The 21,072-nt window shown below is 45.5% G+C and overlaps 1 protein-coding gene across 4 annotated transcripts in view; it reads left to right on the top strand.

Moving 5' to 3' along the window:
* ZFHX3 (zinc finger homeobox 3) overlaps positions 1–20,869 on the top strand; it is a 974,639-nt gene extending 953,770 nt beyond the window's left edge. For 3 of the 4 annotated variants that reach the window (XM_080646078.1, XM_080646079.1, XM_080646080.1), the window contains 4 exons: positions 3,614–3,716; positions 5,271–10,685; positions 14,972–16,619; positions 18,667–20,869. In XM_080646078.1, coding sequence (XP_080502204.1) covers positions 3,614–3,716; positions 5,271–10,685; positions 14,972–16,619; positions 18,667–18,676 — 7,176 coding nt within the window. In that variant the 3' untranslated portion in view covers positions 18,677–20,869. Of the gene's footprint in view, positions 1–3,613; positions 3,717–5,270; positions 10,686–14,971 lie in introns of all 4 variants that reach the window. The other variant, XM_080646081.1, reaches the window with a different exon arrangement.
* The last annotated feature ends 203 nt before the right edge of the window (positions 20,870–21,072 follow it).

Below are 21,072 nucleotides of genomic sequence, written 5' to 3'. Positions count from 1 at the left end.
ACAGAAGGAAGGCCAAGAGACATATGAAAACCTGCTCAAAGTCACTAATCATCAGAGAGATGCAAATCAAAACAACAATGCGGTACCATCTCACTCCTGTCAGAATGGCTATTATCAACAAATCAACAAACGACAAGTGCTGGCGAGGATGCAGAGAAAAAGGAACCCTCGTGCACTACTGGTGGGAATGCAGACTGGTGCAGCCACTGTGAAGAACAGTATGGAGTTTCCTCAAAAAAACTAAAAATGGAACTCCCATTTGACCCAGTGATCCCACTTCTAGGAATATATCCCAAGAAACTAGAAACACAAATCAGAAAGGATATATGCACCCCTATGTTCATAGCAGCACAATTCACCATAGCTAAGATTTGGAAACAGCCTAAGTGCCCATCAGCAGATGAGTGGATTAAAAAACTGTGGTTCATCTACACAATGGAATACTACGCTGCGGTAAAAAAGGAGTTCTTACCATTTGCAACAACATAGATGGAGATGGAGAGCATTATGCTATGTGAAATAAGCCAGGCAGAGAAAGATAAATATCACATGATCTCACTCATTTGTGGAATATAATGAACAACATAAACTGATGAACAAAAATAGATCCAGAGACAGAGAAACATCAATCAGAACGTCAAACCTCAGGGAAGGTAGGGGAGGGTGGGGGTAAGGGGGAGAGATCCACCAAAGGACTTACATGCATGCATGTAAGCCTAGTCAATGGACACAGACAACAGGGGGGTAATGGGGGAATGAGGACACATATGTAATACGTTAATCAATAAAGAAATTTAAAAAATTTCTTTATTGATTAAGAAAGGGGTGGGGTTTGCCAAGGCAAGTTTTGAAGGAGCTGTGTCTTTGGCCAACTCTCCTTTCCTTAGAACTCCTCAGTAAGCTGTTGGCGGGACTAGATTTATGGCTTTACGCAAAAGCATGCATACTTTGAGTGGAAAGCTCTGGGAGCTGGTATGAAAGGGAGGAATGGACACAGGCAAGGGAGGGGTCATTAGTGTCTGAGAGCTGACATGGGTCCCTCCATCACCTGTGCAACAAGGAGGCTTCTCTTCTCAACCTCTCTGTTCAGACACAGGCTCAGAGAGGCCTTACCAGAACTTCTAGATCCTTAGGATTCCCTTTAGGGCTACTCCTTTTTGCCTCCTGAGAATTTCTTGCTCATTAAAATTTTATATACCCAGGCTTTTTTGTCTTCTGAGGGAGATGCTATAGTTGAGAAGATGCAGGTAGATAAAAGTAATTAAACACATATGGGGCAAGACTTACAGGTTTGGAGGCCCAGATTAAGATGCAGAGGAGCATGTGAGGTTGATGATTATATTTCGGGGAGAGTTAATTGATGGAAGGTGAAGGCAGACAAAGAACCGCTGCTTACTGCCTTCTTGAATCCCAATCAGGAATTATGATTAAAGTCGCAGCGAGACAACAGAGGGCTGATGAATTGGTGTCTTTTTTTTTCTTTTTTGCCATCATTCACACTTGATTGACTTCAACCTTTCAAGTGCAAAAGTCTCTCTTTTCCATTATTATTCATAGCCATCTGAGTTTTTCTAATTAAAGTGTATGAAAACAATTACTGATCCGTCGTACTGAGTCTGTTAGAGGGGATGTCTGCCTTACTGTAATGCGTATAAAAAGCCCCCAGTTTTCTATAATGATGTGCAGCTGAGGTGTTAGATAATTTTATTCTTTTTTACTCTGTAGGGCTTTTTTTATTTCTCATGGTTCATTTTTCATAATTCCAAAAGATCCCAGGAAAGGACTAATCCTGCTGCTACAACCGAGAAAGGAGGTGGGGGGGATCTTTTTTCCTTTCCCTTTCTCCGCCCTCTAGCCCCCAACCTTGTGCTCTCCCTCAGCTGAGGACTATAAATTAATCGGTGACCTTTCACTTCTTGGTCTCCTGCTGGACTCCCTAACCACACTGGTCAGAAATGCTTTCTATTAAAAAGAAAATAGATGGAATGAGTTTGGTAATCTCTGCTCCATTCCTAACGATTCATCAACAGCTAGCCTTAACCAGCTGCCAGGAGTTTTGTGTGGAGGTGGAGGTGCAGGTGTCTCTGAGAGCAGGGATTCTGTCACATGTGCACCTGCTATGCACCTGCTCCTGTAAACACGGGTTGCTCAGAATCCCTCTCCATAGTGCCTGTTGCTTAATTTTGCACCTATTAGCATCGGGGGTTGCCGAAATTATTCTAACACCCATAAATGTGTCGGGGCGTTACCTTTCTGGTGTTGATGTGAACAGTTGTCTGGGTTTCCTCTGACAGTTGAGCCCATCACTGATGATTCTAGTAACATATCAGTAGCTATTTTGAGCAAGGCCAAGAACTTCAAATGATGAGAAATAGGAATTTACTTGAAATATTTCATTTTGAACAGTAATCTAGTGGTTCCAATCATTGCAACAGCAAGTGAAGTTATTGTCATGGTATTTGTGTTGTTGATGGGAAAGTAATGCCTCCAAATGGGCTAGGTGCCGTGTAGAAAGGTTAGTGGTGACTGTAATTTCCGTAATCTTGAGGTCAGATCATTTCTCTGGCTGTCATCAAACAGGAAACAATTTCTGATTCATTTGGGAATATCATCACCTTCCCACCCTATAGCAGGCAAAGGGACATTGTTTCTTTTTAAACAATGAACCTTTTATCCTTACATTGGATATTGAGGGTTGTTTATCACATTAATGTGGGGCAAATGATAAGTTGTTTGGACAAGTTTCTGGCCAGATGGCAGGGAAGCCTAGAGAAATGTCTGAGGATCTGACCTAAAATTGCAGCTCTTTTAATTCGAGGCTAGTTCTGGAATTGCTCTATTGGGCAACAGTGGCCAAAGCGGGGGGCCACCCTGTTGAAGGATGCTTTGCAGGGCACCCTGTGTAGCTGGGACACTGGCCAGAGGTTCCCCTCTGATGCTGTGTACCTCGAGCAGAAACTCCAGAAGAAATCCTGGCTTAAGAGAGTCATAAGAAATGCTTATTTGCACTTGATCTCAGCTTGTAAAGGGTTACAAAATGTTGTTTCCTGGAAAAACTGCCAATGTGTCTGCGTGTCCTTAGCCTTCCTTTGTTCTCTTCTCTTCTTCTTACCCTTTCCTTTGCTCTTATTCCCCTCCTCTTCTTGCCTGAATACATTTTGAAAACAGTACTACAATGCTCCCTGCTTCAAGATTACAGTGTACTTTACTAGTTATGATTTAATTAGGGCCCTTATTATGTTTTCAGCAGCTTAAGGTGGGCCTTTCAACTTATCTACCTAATTGGTTGCACAAGAAGTTTCACAGCCCATGACAAAACATTGTCAGTGATCAAAGTCAAAATTCTGCATAAAGGAAAAAATATTAATAATAAGATTATTCTTCAAGTGTGCACTGCTAATTATGTCCAGAATGTAACCGTAGAAACACTTTTGACTGATGTGAGCTTTGTCTAATAAACATGAATCTTCAGTGAGCTATGAAAAGTGACACCTCCAGCTTTACACGGGTGAAGGCTAATTTTGCTTATTAAATAATTTTTACACATTTCCCTATTTTGTGTCTCTTCCCTCTCCATTTGACTCTCCACATTTCTCTGCCTCTTGTTCCTCAGGTGACCACCCCTGAGATGGTGATGCCCAGCAGCATGTTTCTCCCAGCAGCTGTTCCAGATCGAGACGGGAACCCCAATGTTGAGGAGGCAGGCAAGCAGCCTGGTTAGTGTCATTATCCTTGACCCCTGCTAATGGAAACAGAATAAAATGTCGGGCCGGGGTTTTTCACAGAGTGAGAGTGCCCAGAATCCTTTACAGTACTCCTAAGCTGACTGTAACTGATCAAAAAGATGAGGGTCACTGTTGGCAGGCACTTTGTACTCTGGTTCTTGGCATATTTTTGTATACTCCTCAATGGTTTAAAGTGATAAAATCAGTTGAGAACAAGTAGGATTTTGGTGGGCACGTCCCCTTTGGGAGTGAATAACCTGAGACTCAATGAACAGACCCATAACTCACCATCCTAAGCTGTTAAACACTCCATCTCTGAGGACTTAATTATTAGGAATTTAAAGAGCACATAGGGGATCTCAGGGCTCTGGGTTAGTTATCTTTCTGGGAGCTGCCTCCACTCCAAGTTCTCTGAGCCTTCTAGGATTGCCTCAGGATATAGTATAGGGGTACCTTGACGTAGACAGGGATGATGGTGGTGCCCCATGATGGTTCATACCTTGATAGATCATTAGACCTCCATTTATGAGGCTCCTCTGCATCGTTCACCTCCTGTCAGCATATTAGGCTGTGGACAGCTGATATGGGTCAGAATATTTATGGGTATGCTCATTATAGGAAAAAATGTACTGTATTTTACTAATTGGCCACTTGAATGTTCATTGCTTATTGAATAGAGATGACAGTCAAAATGCCTAAAAATATATTCCAAAATTTCTTAAATTACAATGGACCACAGTTATCAAATATGCCCCATAACTCAGAATAGCATTAATTCACATCCTATATAATAAAGAGGTAATATGCAAATTAACCCTCACGCCCTCATAAGATGGCTGCCTACAACCAGGCCAGCAGGGCTGTTAGTGAGGGACGACCAAACAGCAGGCTGCGTGGGGCGACCAGGCCGGCAGGGGGGTTAGTGAGGGATGACCAAACGACTGAACAGCAGGCTGTGTGGGGTGACCAGGCCAGCGGGGGGCGGGGGGCGCGGGGAGAGGCAGGAGCAACTAGGCAGGCAGGCAGGTAAGCGATTAGGAGCCAGTGGTCCAGGATTGTGAGAGGGATGTCCAACTGGCAATCAGACGTACCCAAGGGGTCCTGGATTGGAGAGGGTGCAGGCTGGGCTGAGGGGACCCCTTCCCATGCACGAATTTTGTGCACCGGGCCTCTAGTATTCTATAATACTGGTCCATGTAAAAGGTGAGCCCACTTAAAATCAGTAACCTTCAAACCAGTTCTGGAGAAATTGAGGATTCTGAGCCAAGCAATTTTAAATATTGTTTAAAAGACATATGTGATAGGATACAGGCTTATTAGGAGGCAACACTTTTTGTATTTCCTTTCAGTCCTCTCCGTTCTTGTGGACCTGCTCCTAATATGTTTGCTCTATTAGAGGGAAAGGAAGCAGGAGGCTGTGTGTTCAGGTTGGGTGTTTCCCTCATCATCAGATTCTGTGTTCCTTGCTAGGTAGGCACCTCTCGGTGCCCTCCTTGAAACAAAGCCCTCTTTATCATTGGGCTTGATTTTTTTTTTTTTTTACAGAAACCTCAGAGGATCCTGGAAAGAACATCTTGCCCTCCGTGAGCACAGAGCACGGTGGGGATCTGAAACCCTCTTCTGCTGACCCAGGCTCTATGAGAGAAGACTCGGGTTTCCTGTGCTGGAAGAAGGGGTGCAACCAGGTTTTCAAAACTTCTGCGGCTCTTCAGACTCACTTCAATGAGGTTCACACCAAGAGGCCTCAGCTGCCCGTGTCAGATCGCCACGTGTACAAGTACCGCTGTAATCAGTGCAGCCTGGCTTTCAAGACCATTGAAAAGCTGCAGCTGCATTCTCAGTACCATGTGATCAGAGCCGCCACCATGTGCTGTCTTTGTCAGCGCAGTTTCCGAACTTTTCAGGCTCTGAAAAAACACCTTGAGACGAGCCACCTGGAGTTGAGTGAGGCTGACATCCAACAGCTTTACGGCGGCCTTCTGGCTAATGGGGACCTCCTGGCAATGGGAGACCCCACCCTGGCCGAGGACCACACCATAATTGTTGAGGAAGATAAGGAGGAAGAGAGTGACTTGGAAGAGAAGCAGAGCCCCACAGGCAGTGACTCTGGGTCAGTACAAGAAGACTCAGGCTCAGAACCGAAGAGAGCTCTGCCTTTCAGAAAAGGCCCCAACTTCACCATGGAGAAATTTCTAGACCCTTCTCGCCCTTACAAGTGTACTGTCTGCAAGGAATCTTTCACGCAAAAGAATATCCTGCTGGTGCACTATAATTCTGTCTCCCACCTGCATAAATTAAAGAGAGCCCTTCAAGAATCGGCAACTGGTCAGCCAGAACCCACCAGCAGCCCAGACAACAAGCCTTTTAAGTGTAACACTTGTAACGTGGCCTACAGCCAGAGTTCCACTTTGGAGATCCACATGAGGTCTGTGTTACATCAAACCAAGGCCCGGGCAGCCAAGCTGGAGGCCGCAGGTGGCAATAGCAATGGGAACAGCAGCAGTGTCTCCCTGAGCTCCTCTACCCCAAGTCCTGTGAGCACCACTGGCAGTAACACCTTTACCACCACCAACCCAAGCAGTGCTGGCATTGCTCCAAGCTCCAGCTTACTGAGCCAAGTGCCCACTGAAAGTGTAGGAATGCCGCCCCTGGGGAATCCCATCAGTGCCAACATCACTTCCCCTTCAGAGCCCAAGGAGGCCAATCGGAAGAAACTGGCAGATATGATTGCATCGAGGCAGCAGCAGCAACAACAGCAGCAGCAGCAACAAGCACAGACACTGGCCCAGGCCCAAGCTCAAGTTCAAGCTCACTTGCAACAGGAGCTGCAGCAGCAGGCTGCCCTGATCCAGTCTCAGCTGTTTAACCCCACCCTCCTTCCTCACTTTCCCATGACCACTGAGACCCTGCTACAGCTGCAGCAACAGCAGCACCTCCTCTTCCCCTTCTACATCCCCAGCGCTGAGTTCCAGCTCAACCCTGAGGTGAGCTTGCCGGTGACTAGTGGGGCGCTGACACTGACTGGAACAGGCCCAGGCCTGCTGGAAGATCTGAAGGCTCAGGTTCAGATCCCACAGCAGAGCCACCAGCAGATCCTGCAGCAAAGCCAGCTTTCTCTATCCCAGAGTCACTCTACCCTCCTTCAGCCAAGCCAGCACCCTGAAAAGAAAAACAAATTGGTCATCAAAGAAAAGGAAAAAGAAAGCCAGAGAGAGAGGGATGGTGCTGAAGGGGGAGAAGGCAACGCAGGACCAAAGGAGTCTCTGCCAGATGCCTTGAAGGCCAAAGAGAAGAAAGAGCTGGCACCAGGGGGTAGTTCTGAGCCTTCCATGCTTCCTCCACGCATTGCCTCAGATGCCAGAGGGAATGCTACCAAGGCCTTGCTGGAGAACTTTGGCTTTGAGCTGGTCATTCAGTACAACGAGAATAAGCAGAAGGTGCAGAAAAAGAATGGGAAGACTGAGCAGGGAGAGAATCTGGAAAAGCTCGAGTGTGACTCCTGTGGCAAGTTATTTTCCAACATCCTGATTTTAAAGAGTCATCAAGAGCATGTTCATCAAAATTACTTTCCCTTTAAACAGCTGGAGAGGTTTGCCAAACAGTACAGAGAACACTACGATAAACTGTACCCCCTGAGGCCCCAAACCCCAGAGCCGCCACCACCTCCTCCTCCACCCCCTCCACCTCCACTTCCTGCAGCACCACCTCAGCCCGCTTCCACGCCAGCCATCCCTGTGTCCGCACCACCCATCACTTCGCCTACAATTGCACCGTCCCAGCCATCCGTTCCGCTCACCCAGCTCTCCATGCCCATGGAGCTGCCCATCTTCTCGCCACTGATGATGCAGACGATGCCACTTCAGACCTTGCCAGCCCAGCTGCCCCCTCAGCTCGGACCTGTGGAGCCTCTGCCTGCTGACCTGGCCCAGCTGTACCAGCATCAGCTTAATCCAAGTCTGCTCCAGCAGCAGAACAAGAGGCCTCGCACCAGGATCACGGATGACCAGCTCCGAGTTCTGCGGCAATATTTTGACATTAACAACTCCCCCAGTGAAGAGCAGATCAAAGAGATGGCCGATAAGTCTGGGTTGCCCCAGAAAGTGATCAAGCACTGGTTCAGAAACACTCTCTTTAAAGAGCGGCAGCGTAATAAGGACTCCCCTTACAACTTCAGCAACCCTCCTATCACCAGCCTGGAGGAGCTGAAGATTGACTCGCGGCCCCCTTCGCCGGAACCTCAGAAGCAAGAGTACTGGGGAAGCAAGAGGTCTTCCAGAACTCGGTTTACTGACTACCAGCTAAGGGTCCTACAGGACTTCTTCGATGCCAATGCTTACCCAAAGGACGATGAATTTGAGCAACTCTCTAATTTACTGAACCTTCCAACCCGAGTCATAGTGGTGTGGTTTCAAAATGCCCGACAGAAGGCCAGGAAAAATTATGAGAATCAGGGAGAAGGCAAAGATGGAGAGCGGCGTGAGCTTACGAATGATAGGTATATTCGAACAAGCAACCTAAACTACCAGTGCAAAAAGTGTAGCCTGGTGTTTCAGCGCATCTTTGATCTCATCAAGCACCAGAAGAAGCTGTGTTACAAAGATGAGGATGAGGAGGGGCAGGATGACAGCCAAAATGAGGATTCCATGGATGCTATGGAAATCCTGACACCCACCAGCTCCTCCTGCAGTACCCCGATGCCCTCACAGGCTTACAGCACCCCAGCGCCATCAGCCAATACAGCTTCCTCCGCTTTCTTGCAGCTTACAGCAGAAGCTGATGAACTGGCCACCTTCAGTTCAAAAACAGAGGCGAGTGATGAGAAACCAAAGCAGGCTGAACCTCCCAGTGCACAGCCAAACCAAACCCAAGAAAAGCAAGTACAACCAAAGGCAGAGCTGCAGCAGCAAGACCAGCCTGAGCAGAAGACAAATGCAGCCCAGCAAAAGCTTCCACAGCTGACTTCCCCCACTTCATTACCACAGCCTCCTCCACAAGCACCGCCCCCTCAGTGCCCCTTACCCCAGTCGAGCCCCAGTCCTTCTCAGCTGTCCCACCTGCCCCTCAAGCCCCTCCACACATCAACTCCTCAACAGTTGGCAAACCTACCTCCTCAGCTAATTCCCTACCAGTGTGACCAGTGTAAGTTGGCATTTCCATCGTTTGAACATTGGCAGGAGCATCAGCAGCTTCACTTCCTGAGTGCGCAGAATCAGTTCATCCACCCTCAGTTTTTAGACAGGTCACTGGATATGCCTTTCATGCTATTTGACCCTAGTAACCCTCTCCTGGCAAGCCAGCTGCTCTCTGGGGCCATACCTCAGATTCCAGCAAGCTCGGCCACTTCTCCTTCAACTCCAACCTCCACTATGAACACTCTGAAGAGGAAGCTGGAGGAAAAGGCCAGCGCAAGCCCTGGCGAAAATGACAGTGGGACAGGAGAAGAACCTCAGAGAGACAAACGCTTGAGGACAACTATTACACCAGAACAGCTAGAAATTCTCTACCAAAAGTACCTATTGGACTCCAATCCAACTCGAAAGATGTTGGATCACATTGCGCATGAGGTGGGCTTGAAGAAACGTGTGGTACAAGTCTGGTTTCAGAACACACGTGCCCGGGAAAGGAAAGGACAATTCCGGGCTGTGGGCCCAGCCCAGGCCCACAGGAGATGCCCTTTTTGCAGAGCCCTCTTCAAAGCCAAGACTGCTCTCGAGGCTCATATCCGGTCCCGTCATTGGCATGAAGCCAAGAGAGCTGGCTACAACCTAACTCTGTCTGCAATGCTCTTAGACTGCGACGGGGGACTCCAGATGAAAGGAGATATTTTTGATGGAACTGGCTTTTCCCACCTACCCACAAGCAGTAGTGATGGCCAAGGTGTTCCCCTCTCGCCTGTGAGTAAAACCATGGAGTTATCTCCCAGAACTCTTCTTAGCCCTTCTTCCATCAAGGTGGAAGGGATTGAAGACTTTGAAAGCCCTTCCATGTCTGCAGTTAATCTAAATTTTGACCAGACTAAGCTGGACAATGATGACTGTTCCTCTGTCAACACAGCAATCACAGATACCACTACTGGAGATGAGGGCAATGCAGATAACGACAGTGCAACGGGAATAGCAACTGAAACCAAATCCTCATCTGCGCCCAATGACGGGTTGACCAAAGCGGCCATGATGGCAATGTCTGAGTATGAAGACCGGTTGTCATCAGGTCTGGTCAGCCCAGCCCCAAGCTTTTACAGCAAAGAATATGACAATGAAGGTACAGTGGACTACAGTGAAACCTCAAGCCTTGCAGATCCCTGTTCTCCAAGTCCTGGTGCAAGTGGGTCAGCAGGCAAATCTGGAGACAATGGGGATCGGCCTGGGCAGAAACGTTTTCGCACTCAAATGACTAATCTGCAGCTGAAGGTCCTCAAGTCATGCTTTAATGACTACAGGACACCCACCATGCTGGAGTGTGAGGTCCTAGGCAATGACATTGGACTGCCAAAGAGAGTTGTTCAGGTCTGGTTCCAGAATGCCCGGGCAAAAGAAAAGAAGTCTAAGTTAAGCATGGCCAAGCATTTTGGTATAAACCAAACAAGTTACGAGGGACCCAAAACAGAGTGCACTTTGTGTGGCATCAAGTACAGCGCTCGGCTGTCTGTACGTGACCATATCTTTTCCCAACAGCATATCTCCAAAGTTAAAGACACCATTGGAAGCCAGTTGGACAAGGAGAAAGAATACTTTGACCCAGCCACTGTACGTCAGTTGATGGCTCAACAAGAGTTGGACCGGATTAAAAAAGCCAATGAGGTCCTCGGACTGGCAGCTCAGCAGCAAGGGATGTTTGATAATGCCCCTCTTCAGGCTCTTAACCTTCCTACAGCATATCCGGCACTCCAGGGCATTCCTCCTGTGTTGCTCCCTGGCCTCAACAGCCCCTCCTTGCCGGGCTTTACTCCATCTAACACAGGTGGGTTCTGCTCTAGGTTATTCCATTAGCATTCAATAGCTGCCCGTTTAGCCCTTTGTTCTGTGTCTACCATCCATACCCTCTGAGTATTGGGCAGGTAGGAAGCTTCAACAAAACTTCAGGTGCCTTCCATTGAGTCTCCCTGGAACTATGCTCATGTTGTACATCTTTGTTTGACTTCCCAGTTCAGGGATGGCACCTCCTGGTTGGATTGGTCTCCTCTGAAACCACTCTTGTGCCCTGTGTTCAACAGCACAACCGGGGAGAGTGGGGGAGGTGTTATTTTCAAGAAAGAAGCTTCTATTGTAGACCCTTTCATTTGGTGCTTCTGGAAATCCTGATCCCGTCTAGATATTTGTTGAAAATATAAGACACTTTAAAACCTAGCTAGTTCTGGATCATGCCCTATGGAAACTTGTTCAAGAGAATTTAAACCAATTTTTGCCCTTACCTGTGGTCCCTGGCCCCTTTTTTAGAGAGCTACTCTGGCATAATTGCTATCAGGTGTCCTCTTACTCCTGAGATTCTCTTCTAGCCAGAACAACAGTGGCTATGTCAGTTTGTGCTCGAATGTACTGACTAGGAATCTTGTATTGGGCACCGTGGTTTTGAATTTTGACATATTTGTGTTAGTACTCCAGACAGACAAAAAATGGTAATGGTCATTTTTGAGGGGTATTCAGTCTGCATTGTTTCCTTTTGCCCATCTCCCCTTTTGCTTCTCTCCCCTGTTCAGAATCATATACTTGGTACTCTTATTTTTCCATTTAATGGGGAGTCTCATAGTTCTTCCTGTGTACCTCTCTTGTTTGTCCTTACCCGTCTTCTCTGGATCCACCTGTCTTTCCTAAATTGGACCTTCACCTCCACAATCCTCTAAGGCTTAGGCACAAATCATCAAGTTGCCTTCATGGCCTGCATTGACCAGTGCACATTCACCAAAGGAGAGCCCCTCAAAGGGCTTCCTTGCCTTCAAAACATGTCACTGTTTCCAGGAGTTGAAGTGGCTCTTCTACTTCACAGAGCAGTCCTGGTTGAATGGAATCCAAGTTTTACAATTTTGGCAGTGATTTACAGAACATGAGGCTACCTCATTCCTGGTCCCAGTTTCTTAGCCAAAGAGAGGAACAAGAAAAGGAAGCATTAAGATATAAAAGTTGTTGCTTATATGTATTGGCAAGTTAGTGTCACAGAATGATGCTCAAGCCAGCTAGACATAAGCCAAGAAACAAGCTATGGAAAGTGGCCAGACACTGAATTATCCTTGCAGCCCAGGACCTTGGCAGAGGGGCTTGGGAAGGCCCAACATTTCATAATAATGTGAAAAAAATTAGAATCAGAATGTCTGATCTATTCCCCTTGTTTTACAGATGAGAAAACTGAGGCCCAGAGAGGTCGAGACCCTTCAGCAAGCTAGGGTAGGAGCCAGAGCTCCCACCCAGGCCTCCGGGCTCCCAGTGCTATGTGCTCCTTCCACAACACCCAATATGAGCCAGTCAGTCAACAGGTATATGTTTAGTGCTACTCAGGTTCTGACCACTTAAAGTGGACTTAAGATAGAAAGATATGCTCTTAATTATTCAAGGCAGCCAGCCAGATGTGCCCCCCGTAACCACCTCCTGACTGTACCAAAGCTCACAGGAGCACTGGATCTGGAATGGGAGGGAAGAAACCTATGTTTAATATGTCAGGCCCAATGGCAACCTTTACCATGTAAATCCCCACAACAATTTACTGTGGAAAACTGAGGTTCCAAGCAGTCAGCGAACGGGTCCAAGATCACACATGGCAAATGTGTGTCAATCATAATCCGTATCCTATCAGCCTGACTCCAGAGGTGCATGCCTAGGTCTCGGGAATGAAGTGCCTTGCTTAGTTGTGATCTTACAGATGAGAAAACCAAGGGCACAGAATTATTCTGAGAATACATTGAACTACTGTATCGCTACTGTATCGAATGTGGCTAGTGCAGAGCTTGTAAATAGCACAGATTCAGTAACCATTTCTTAAAATTTTGAATCTTTTATGTAGACTGTCAGTTCAAGATATAGAAAGTCTGTCTAAAGCCTTCTGACCTGGATCTTTCTCCTGAAAACCTGATGTCATAGAGATGGGGAAATACCTAGACGTTCCTTCCTTACCCTTCCTTTGGTTCTGGTTGCAACCTAAAACTTGGAGTAGGCCTGTTGTCCAGAGGGAGATGGAAAGAGCCATTAGAATTCATAATCCATTCTGTTTCAGCCTCGTTTGTGCCAATTTAACCAATGAGCCTTTACTGAGTTTTTCTGAGTCGGATGTATCTTCTCCTCTGGTTTCAGCCCCTTATGTGCGTTTAGGAAATTGGATGTCTTAATTTCAGAAGAGTACATAAATGATGCTATGTGGTGCTGAGGGAAGCATTCTCTTTGTCTATCCAAACATTAACGGATGTTTTTCTGGGATTGGCAACTTGAGACAACTTCGTTCTCTTATCTGAAATATGAGTGTTTTCAAATGCAGTTTGATAGCCTAGTAAACACTGAAGTCAACATTGTCTTCACCCAGGTCTGGGCTTCAGAGTGTTTTGTTTTTTCCTCATGAGGACAGTGTCACATTATGGAACCCACCACCACAGCTTTCTGGCAGAAGGTGATCCAGATAAGTGGTGAGGGGCCATAGGGTTTGATTTTAAATTCTGGTGCTCACTGAAGTGAAGCAGCTGTACACTATGTAGTTTCTTGGGTGTAGCAAATGTAAAGATGATCTGAAGGCTGCTGCCTATGAACTCTCCTCAATTCTTGTCTATTCTCAGCATCTCATCACCCAGCACATCCTGTCTCCCCACCACCTTGCTAGTCTTTACAAACCTGTAGTTTGGTGTACAGGTTTGTCTCACTATCTGAAAGTAGAGTGTTCCTATGAAACCTTTCCTAAGTCAAAATGGCATGAAGTGAAGAAGCAGTCATCTTAGGACACATCTTGCTAACAAATGCACACAGTAAATCAAGATAAAGCACAGATACTCCTAGAAACACCTCAAGCTATGATGCTGAGTGTAGTTCCTGGGGAAGGAGCTTGGCAGTCCCACTCTCCCTGTTCAGGGTGTGCGATGCCTCTACTATAGCTCACTACAAAACAAACACTGAGTGCTATTTTCACCTTTTGTATTTCTTTCAGTTAGCGAAAATAGGTATTAATGTAGGTTTTTCCTAAAAGCAAAGTGGCATAAAGTGAACTTTTGAAAAGCGGGGTATCTGTATCAGCAGCATCAACATCATTTCCATGACTCTGGAACAAAAGACTCAAACCAGAAGATACCTCTGGGGGTATGTTAGGCTCTGGGCTGGATGGAAGCTTTACAGGTAATGGTAGGTTAGGTCTGCATGTGATTGAGGATGGGGCTGTACTCCATGTGTGTCTAGTGACATGGTCAAAGACCTCTGCCACCCATAAGCAATGGTACCTGATGTAGGATGCAATCTTAGGAATTGATGGTGGCAGCACTTTGGGCAGTTCCATTTCTGACATGTTTTTCTCCTCTTCCTATGGCTTAGGTTTTCCGTCTACAGCCCTAGCCCTACTGTATGTCATTCAAACAGGGGCAAGAGTAGAAAGTGTTCATTTCTCTAGAGGACTGCAGATCCTATGCCTAGATGGTTACATTTTTTTCAACAGATTTGTTAAAGCAGATCAGCTGAGCCAAGACACTGGAACAGTTTTCCCTGAATAGACTGTTTTTATTTCTTCGTATTCCTCCTCCTATCTCTTTCCTCTTAACGTATCCATTTAGCTGCAGAGGTGCATGTGTATATCCTATTTGTTCACATTGTCTTGAGGCTTGGCTAGGTTTCTTGCTTTCCTTCCCTCTCCTTTCCTGTCACCTGTCTCCTCCAGACAACTTCTGGTGAGACCTCTTGGCTGTAGTATTTTTGTGACACTTTGATGAAGGCCCTTGGTCCCAGCTAGTTTGGGGGCCTCCAGACTAATTGCCTTGGGTAGAATGAATGGTAGCAGGGAGCTTGGCAAGAAAATATGAACTAATGGAGTGGGCATGACACATTGGGCAGAAGGTGCTTGGCTGAAAGGGGAAGTATGGGAGCGGAGCTGATCCAGGACTCGGGCTTGATTAGAATACAAGGCTCTCCAACCCAGAGCCTGGCTGACACCTCTGTTGAAAATGTTGGTGTAAACCTTCGTATAAACCTTGAGGCCTCAGACTCTGTGCCAGTGACACAGGTCAGAACATCTTGATCTTCAGCCTCACCACCCAGACTGACATGTGATTTCTCTGTGTCCATTCTTTTCAGCTTTAACGTCTCCAAAACCGAACTTGATGGGTCTGCCCAGCACAACAGTTCCTTCCCCTGGTCTCCCCACATCTGGATTACCAAATAAACCGTCCTCAGCGTCGCTGAGCTCCCCAACCCCAGCACAAGCCACCATGGTGATGGCCCCTCAGCAACACCCCCAACCCCAGCAGCCACAGGTGCAGCCACCGCCAGCAACCCAGCCTCCACCTGTGCCACAGCTCCCGCCACAACAGCAGCAACAGCAACGCAAGGACAAAGACAGTGAGAAGGTAAAGGAGAAGGAAAAGGCACACAAAGGGAAAGGGGAACCCCTGCCTGTCCCCAAGAAGGAGAAAGGAGAAGCCCCCACGGCAGCCGCAGCCACCATCTCAGCCCCACTGCCCACCATGGAGTATGCAGTGGACCCTGCACAGTTGCAGGCCCTGCAGGCAGCCTTGACTTCAGACCCCACAGCGTTGCTCACGAGCCAGTTCCTTCCTTACTTTGTACCAGGCTTCTCTCCTTATTATGCCCCCCAGATCCCTGGCGCCCTGCAGAGCGGGTACCTGCAGCCAATGTATGGCATGGAAGGCCTGTTCCCCTACAGCCCTGCGCTGTCGCAGGCCCTGATGGGGCTTTCCCCGGGCTCCCTACTGCAGCAGTACCAGCAATACCAGCAGAGTCTGCAGGAGGCGATCCAGCAGCAGCAGCGGCAAATGCAGCAGCAGCAGCAAAAAGTGCAGCAGCAGCCCAAAGCAAGCCAAACCCCAGTCCCCCCTGGGGCTGCTTCCCCAGACAAAGACCCTGCCAAAGAATCCCCCAAACCAGAAGAGCAGAAAAACGCACCCCGTGAGGTGTCCCCCCTCCTGCCGAAACCCCCCGAAGAGCCAGAAGCAGAAAGCAAAAGTGCGGACTCCCTCTATGACCCCTTCATTGTTCCAAAGGTGCAGTACAAGTTGGTCTGCCGCAAGTGCCAGGCGGGCTTCGGTGACGAGGAGGCGGCGAGGAGCCATCTGAAGTCCCTCTGCTTCTTCGGCCAGTCTGTGGTGAACCTGCAAGAGATGGTGCTTCACGTCCCCACGGGCGGCGGTAGTGGTGGCGGTGGCAGCGGCGGTGGCAGCAGTGGCGGCGGCTCGTACCACTGCCTGGCGTGCGAGAGCACGCTCTGTGGGGAGGAAGCTCTGAGTCAACATCTCGAGTCGGCCTTGCACAAACACAGAACAATCACGAGAGCAGCAAGAAACGCCAAAGAGCACCCTAGTTTATTACCTCACTCTGCCTGCTTCCCCGATCCTAGCACCGCATCTACCTCGCAGTCTGCCACTCACTCAAACGACAGCCCCCCTCCCCAGTCGGCCGCCGCCCCCTCCTCGTCCTCCGCTTCCCCTCACGCCTCCAGGAAGTCTTGGCCGCAAGTGGTCTCCCGGGCATCGGCCCCGAAGCCTCCTTCTTTTCCTCCTCTCTCCTCATCTTCAACGGTTACCTCAAGTTCATGCAGCACCTCAGGGGTTCAGCCCTCGATGCCAACAGACGACTATTCGGAGGAGTCTGACACGGATCTCAGCCAAAAGTCCGACGGACCGGCGAGCCCGGTGGAGGGTCCCAAAGACCCCAGCTGCCCCAAGGACAGTGGTCTGACCAGTGTAGGAACGGACACCTTCAGATTGTAAGCTTTGAAGATGAACAATACAACAAATGAATTTAAATAAAAAATTAATAACAAACCAATTTCAAAAATAGACTAACTGCAATTCCAAAGCTTCTAACCAAAAAAAAAAAAAAAAAAAAAGAAAAAAAAGGAAAAAAAGAAAAGCGTGGGTTGTTTTCCCATATACCTATCTATGCCGGTGATTTTACATTCTTGTGTTTTCTTTTTTCTAATATATATATAAAACACACCCCTAACCCCTGTTACATTGTGTCCTTTTGAAGGTACTATTGGTCTGGGAAACAGAAGTCCACAGGGCCTCCCTAATGTCTTTGGAGCTTAAACCCCTTGTATATTTGCCCCTTTTCAATAAACACCCCCACGTTGATAGCACAGAGGAGCCCGGCATGCACTGTATGGGAAAGCAGTCCACCTTGTTCCAGTTTTAAATTTCTTGCTATCTTAGCATTCAGATACCAATGGCTTGCTAAAAGAAAAAGAGAAATGTAATGTCTTTTTATTCTCAGGTCAATCGCTCACACTTCGTTCTGTTTTCAGAATCATTGTTTTATATATATATATTTTTCTTTTTCAGTTTTCTTTTTTCATTTTTGTTCCAGAAAAATTTTTTGTTTCTTAATTTAAAAACGGGCAGAAAGTATTTGAGAAAAACAATGTGAACTGCTTTAGCTTTCTGGGGATTTTAAGGATAGCTTTTCTGCTGAAGCCAATTTTAAGGTGAAAAGTTAAGCACTCCCACTTTCAGAAGAAAAAAAAAACACACACAAAGAGTGTTGAGGACTCGTAGCTTAAAAAAATAAGTTTTAAAAACTGACTTTCTGTATTTATGATAGGTATGACCATTTTGGTGTTGAGTAGATTGTTGCATTGGAAATGAACTGAAGCAGTATGGTAGATTTAAAAGGAAAATAAAAAAAACTTTTTGTGTACATTTAGCTTTTTGTATGGTCCAGCTGACAGCTCCTCATTTGATGTTGTCTTGTTCATTCCTAGCAGATAGATTGCAATCCGTTGATTCACCTAAGCTTTTCTCCCCTTTGTCCCTTAATTCCACTTTCTCTTTCCTCCTCCCACCTCCCATCCTATAACCTCCCACTTAAGGTAGCTGCCTTCATTTCTTAGAGGGTAGCTGCAGAATTATTTTATAAAACTAAAGAATGAATTTCAAAGGGTCCTAGGGGTCATTAGGATCCTCACAGATTATTTTTGGTTGGGGAGTTGAAACTTCTTAAAGGCATATAATTCTAGTTACCTATGTCTGTTAGCCTTGTGCATTTATTTTTTATTTATCCTTCCTTTGGCTTTTCTTTTCACCCTCTTTTTCCCCACTCTTAGTTTGGTAGATGCTTCAAATATTCTTTTCCTAAGCTAAAGCATTTGTTTCCATTTGTGTAATTGGATTGTGTGCTTTTCTTTTCTAAAAAAGTTTTGGTTAGGGGTTTGGTTTTTGTTTTGTTTTCTTTCCTCTCAGAAAAAGAAATTTCATGCTTTAAATAAAATCCAAAGACACACCCTTTCACTGCTGGGGCAGAAAAAAGGGAAAGGGTTCTTGTTACTTGAGAATTTGTTTCTGATTTAAACAAGACTTAGTTTAATAAAAGAAAGAATGAAACAAAAGATTCCCAGGTTGTTATTTGCTTCTTCTGCAAGCAGAGAGGCAATTGTTAATTCCATATACCAAAAGACACATTTTTTTACTTCAAAGTTTTGTCCTTGTGTTAGGCAGTCTGAGCGGCGAGTGATCCAGAGTGCAGCCAACAAAGAAGCAGATAGCAATGTACTAAGAAAGAATGAGACACTTGTGTTTACGTTAATATCCATATTCCCGTGACACACAACACAACACACCATACCCCCTTTCTCATCTAAAAAAAACAGTCTGAACTTTGAAAGGAAAACTTTGTGCTGCTATAATGTAGACTTTGGAGACAAATAGATGCTTTGCTGTTTCACTTTCATAGCTACACAACAGAAACAATCTCCCCTTTCCCCTAACCTGTGAAATCCTTCTCTCCTCTTCATTCTCTTCCTTATGTTTCAAAAGGGAACTTTGAAGACTGTGAATGCAGGTTCCATTGGTCACCTTCCGGGCTTCTTTCCCCAGTGCTGAAGCCACTCATCAACTTTGCAAAAGACTGGAGCATTCCAACATCTAAAAATGGATTTCTTTTTTCTCTTTTCTTTTTTAGCCGGGACTATTTTATTTTTATGAATTTGTTTTCAGTTTAATGAAAGAGTAGATCCTGAACTGTTGTACATATTTCTAACTAGGCTGATGCACAGTGCAAATTCCTTTTTTAATTTTTTTAAGTAGAAATACTAAAGAATACCATCTAACTATTCATACCAGTATCCAGTTGTAGCATAAGGTGTCAAAAACAAGTACGCAAAACACTTGCTGTTTTAACAAGCTATTTTCTTTTAACAAGAATTCTTGTATTTCTCCCTGTGTTTGAGATGAACATTTTTAAATTTTAAAGTTGTACAGTTTTTTGTTTTCCATTATTTTATCTTGTTTGTAACTCTAAAAATATATATTTTTTTGCCATTTAACTGTTGTATGTTACTCTGTGTCTGTATCATATAGAAAAAATTGTTTGTTTTTTGGTTCTCTATGTGATACCAATTAACAATTTAACACTAGCTTTACCTGTCAAATTCTGCTAGGTCTTTTCTGTAAACTTTGTGTTTAAAAATGATATTGCTTGGTAATAGTGCAATTTCTATCCCTTTCCCACCCCCCTCAAGTTCATTTCCTAATAATTTTGCCACCCGCTCCCCAATGGTTCTTTCCATTTTCTCCCTCCCCCCACCTCTCTCTTTTAGCTACTATGCCATCCTCCCTCTGTGCAGCAGAGTGACTGTCAGTGTTTTGTTATGCCATGCCTTGACCTGTGGATGTATTTGGCGACCGCAAGGTGGTTGGTTGGATAGACTGGCTAAGTAAGCATGCATCCACCGACCAGTGTTCCTCAGAGGGGTTATGTGATTGTTTCAACCTGGAGTGGGTTGCACACTAATGTTTTCCTCCACAGCTCTACTGCCCACATATATGTTCCTTCAAAAAAGAAAACATAATTCTCAGCATTAACCCAGAAGTATCAGAGCAGTCAGTGATGGTGAAAATTAGGGGTCAAACATAGCTTAAAATGTTTGTGGGCTAACATCCACCCTGGCTGGGACCAGTATCATTTACAAAGCATGAATTTACTACAATGCCCAACTGTTTAGGCTGGTTTCCCTCGGAGAATTTACTCCTGTCTGTTGCATAGTAGGTAGCTGAATAGGATATCTCTACTCACTTTTTAAATTAATTCTTCACATTCATTCACACTTCATATTTTGGTTGGTTGGTTGTTGTTTCCCCAAATACTCCTCAGTGTGGGCTGGTGCTAGACATTCAGTCTCATAGCACCACTGACCCTCAGAATGGGAGTTATTTCATCCATTGTTCATCCTTCCAAAAAGAAACGTAAGAAGGAAACATACATACACACACACACACACACACAGAAAAGTTTAAATCTAGAAAGGTGTGTGTGTTTGTTTTTTTTTTAATTTAAAAGCGATTTAAAGAGATGAATGTGGCCAAAGTTTTGAAAACAAAGTAAAACAGACGGCATGTGTTTAACCCTGAGTTTATCAGTCATGGGCAGGAAGTTGCAGGAGAGAGAGGCAGTGACCCAAGCCAGTGCACTTGATGTTCATGGACATATATTTTTTTTAAATATTAAATTAAATTAAAACATTTTAAATAGAAGCATAATTGAGTTGGTTGGTTGTTGGCGCTGAGATACTGCCCACTGTGAAACAAAGCTTTGACTAGTTTTTTTGTTTGTTTACTTTCTCTGGGGGGAGGGGGGCAAGTTTGGGTAGGAAAGAAAGCATAAATGAACGTGACCCTGAGGTGAAGAGGTATATGAACAGCCTTTGCAATGTACAAAAAAACAAAAAAACAAAAAACAAAACAAAAAAAACAAAAAAATAGAGCAAGTGAAACCAAAAATGATGTTCTTGGTGTTTTTCTATAATGTAGTCTTGTTAGCTTTTTTGTTACTGTAATAATGCTGATCTCGAACTGTACCAAAATACATGGAGACTAACAAACAGAACCACATGGAACTTTCAAACTGAAAAAAAAAATTGTCACAAAAACTTTGTTGTCATAGTTAAGTTGATTGTAGATGGTAATTGAATATACTCCTTTGAAAATATTTCATCAAGTATGTTTCCTGCTCATTGTGATACATTAAAAAAAATATGAGCAAAAGTTCTTGTCTCTGTCAGCAAATTTTGTGTGTGTGTGCATGTGTGAGAAAGAAAAAGGATGACTGAAGAAGTGTAAATTTGAACAGTATCTTGAGGTTGGGTGTGCAGGGATGCTTATTCCAAGGTGCTCTTGGGAAACGGGGCCTTGTATTAACCATCTTCTGGCACTCATTGAAGCAGC

The sequence above is a fragment of the Plecotus auritus genome (genome assembly GCF_963455305.1).
Source record: "Plecotus auritus genome assembly, chromosome: 10".
In the NCBI taxonomy this organism is placed as follows: Eukaryota; Metazoa; Chordata; class Mammalia; order Chiroptera; family Vespertilionidae; genus Plecotus; species Plecotus auritus.
The sequence above is the reverse complement of the archived record's forward strand: the minus strand, read 5'-3'. Positions and strand labels throughout refer to the sequence as shown.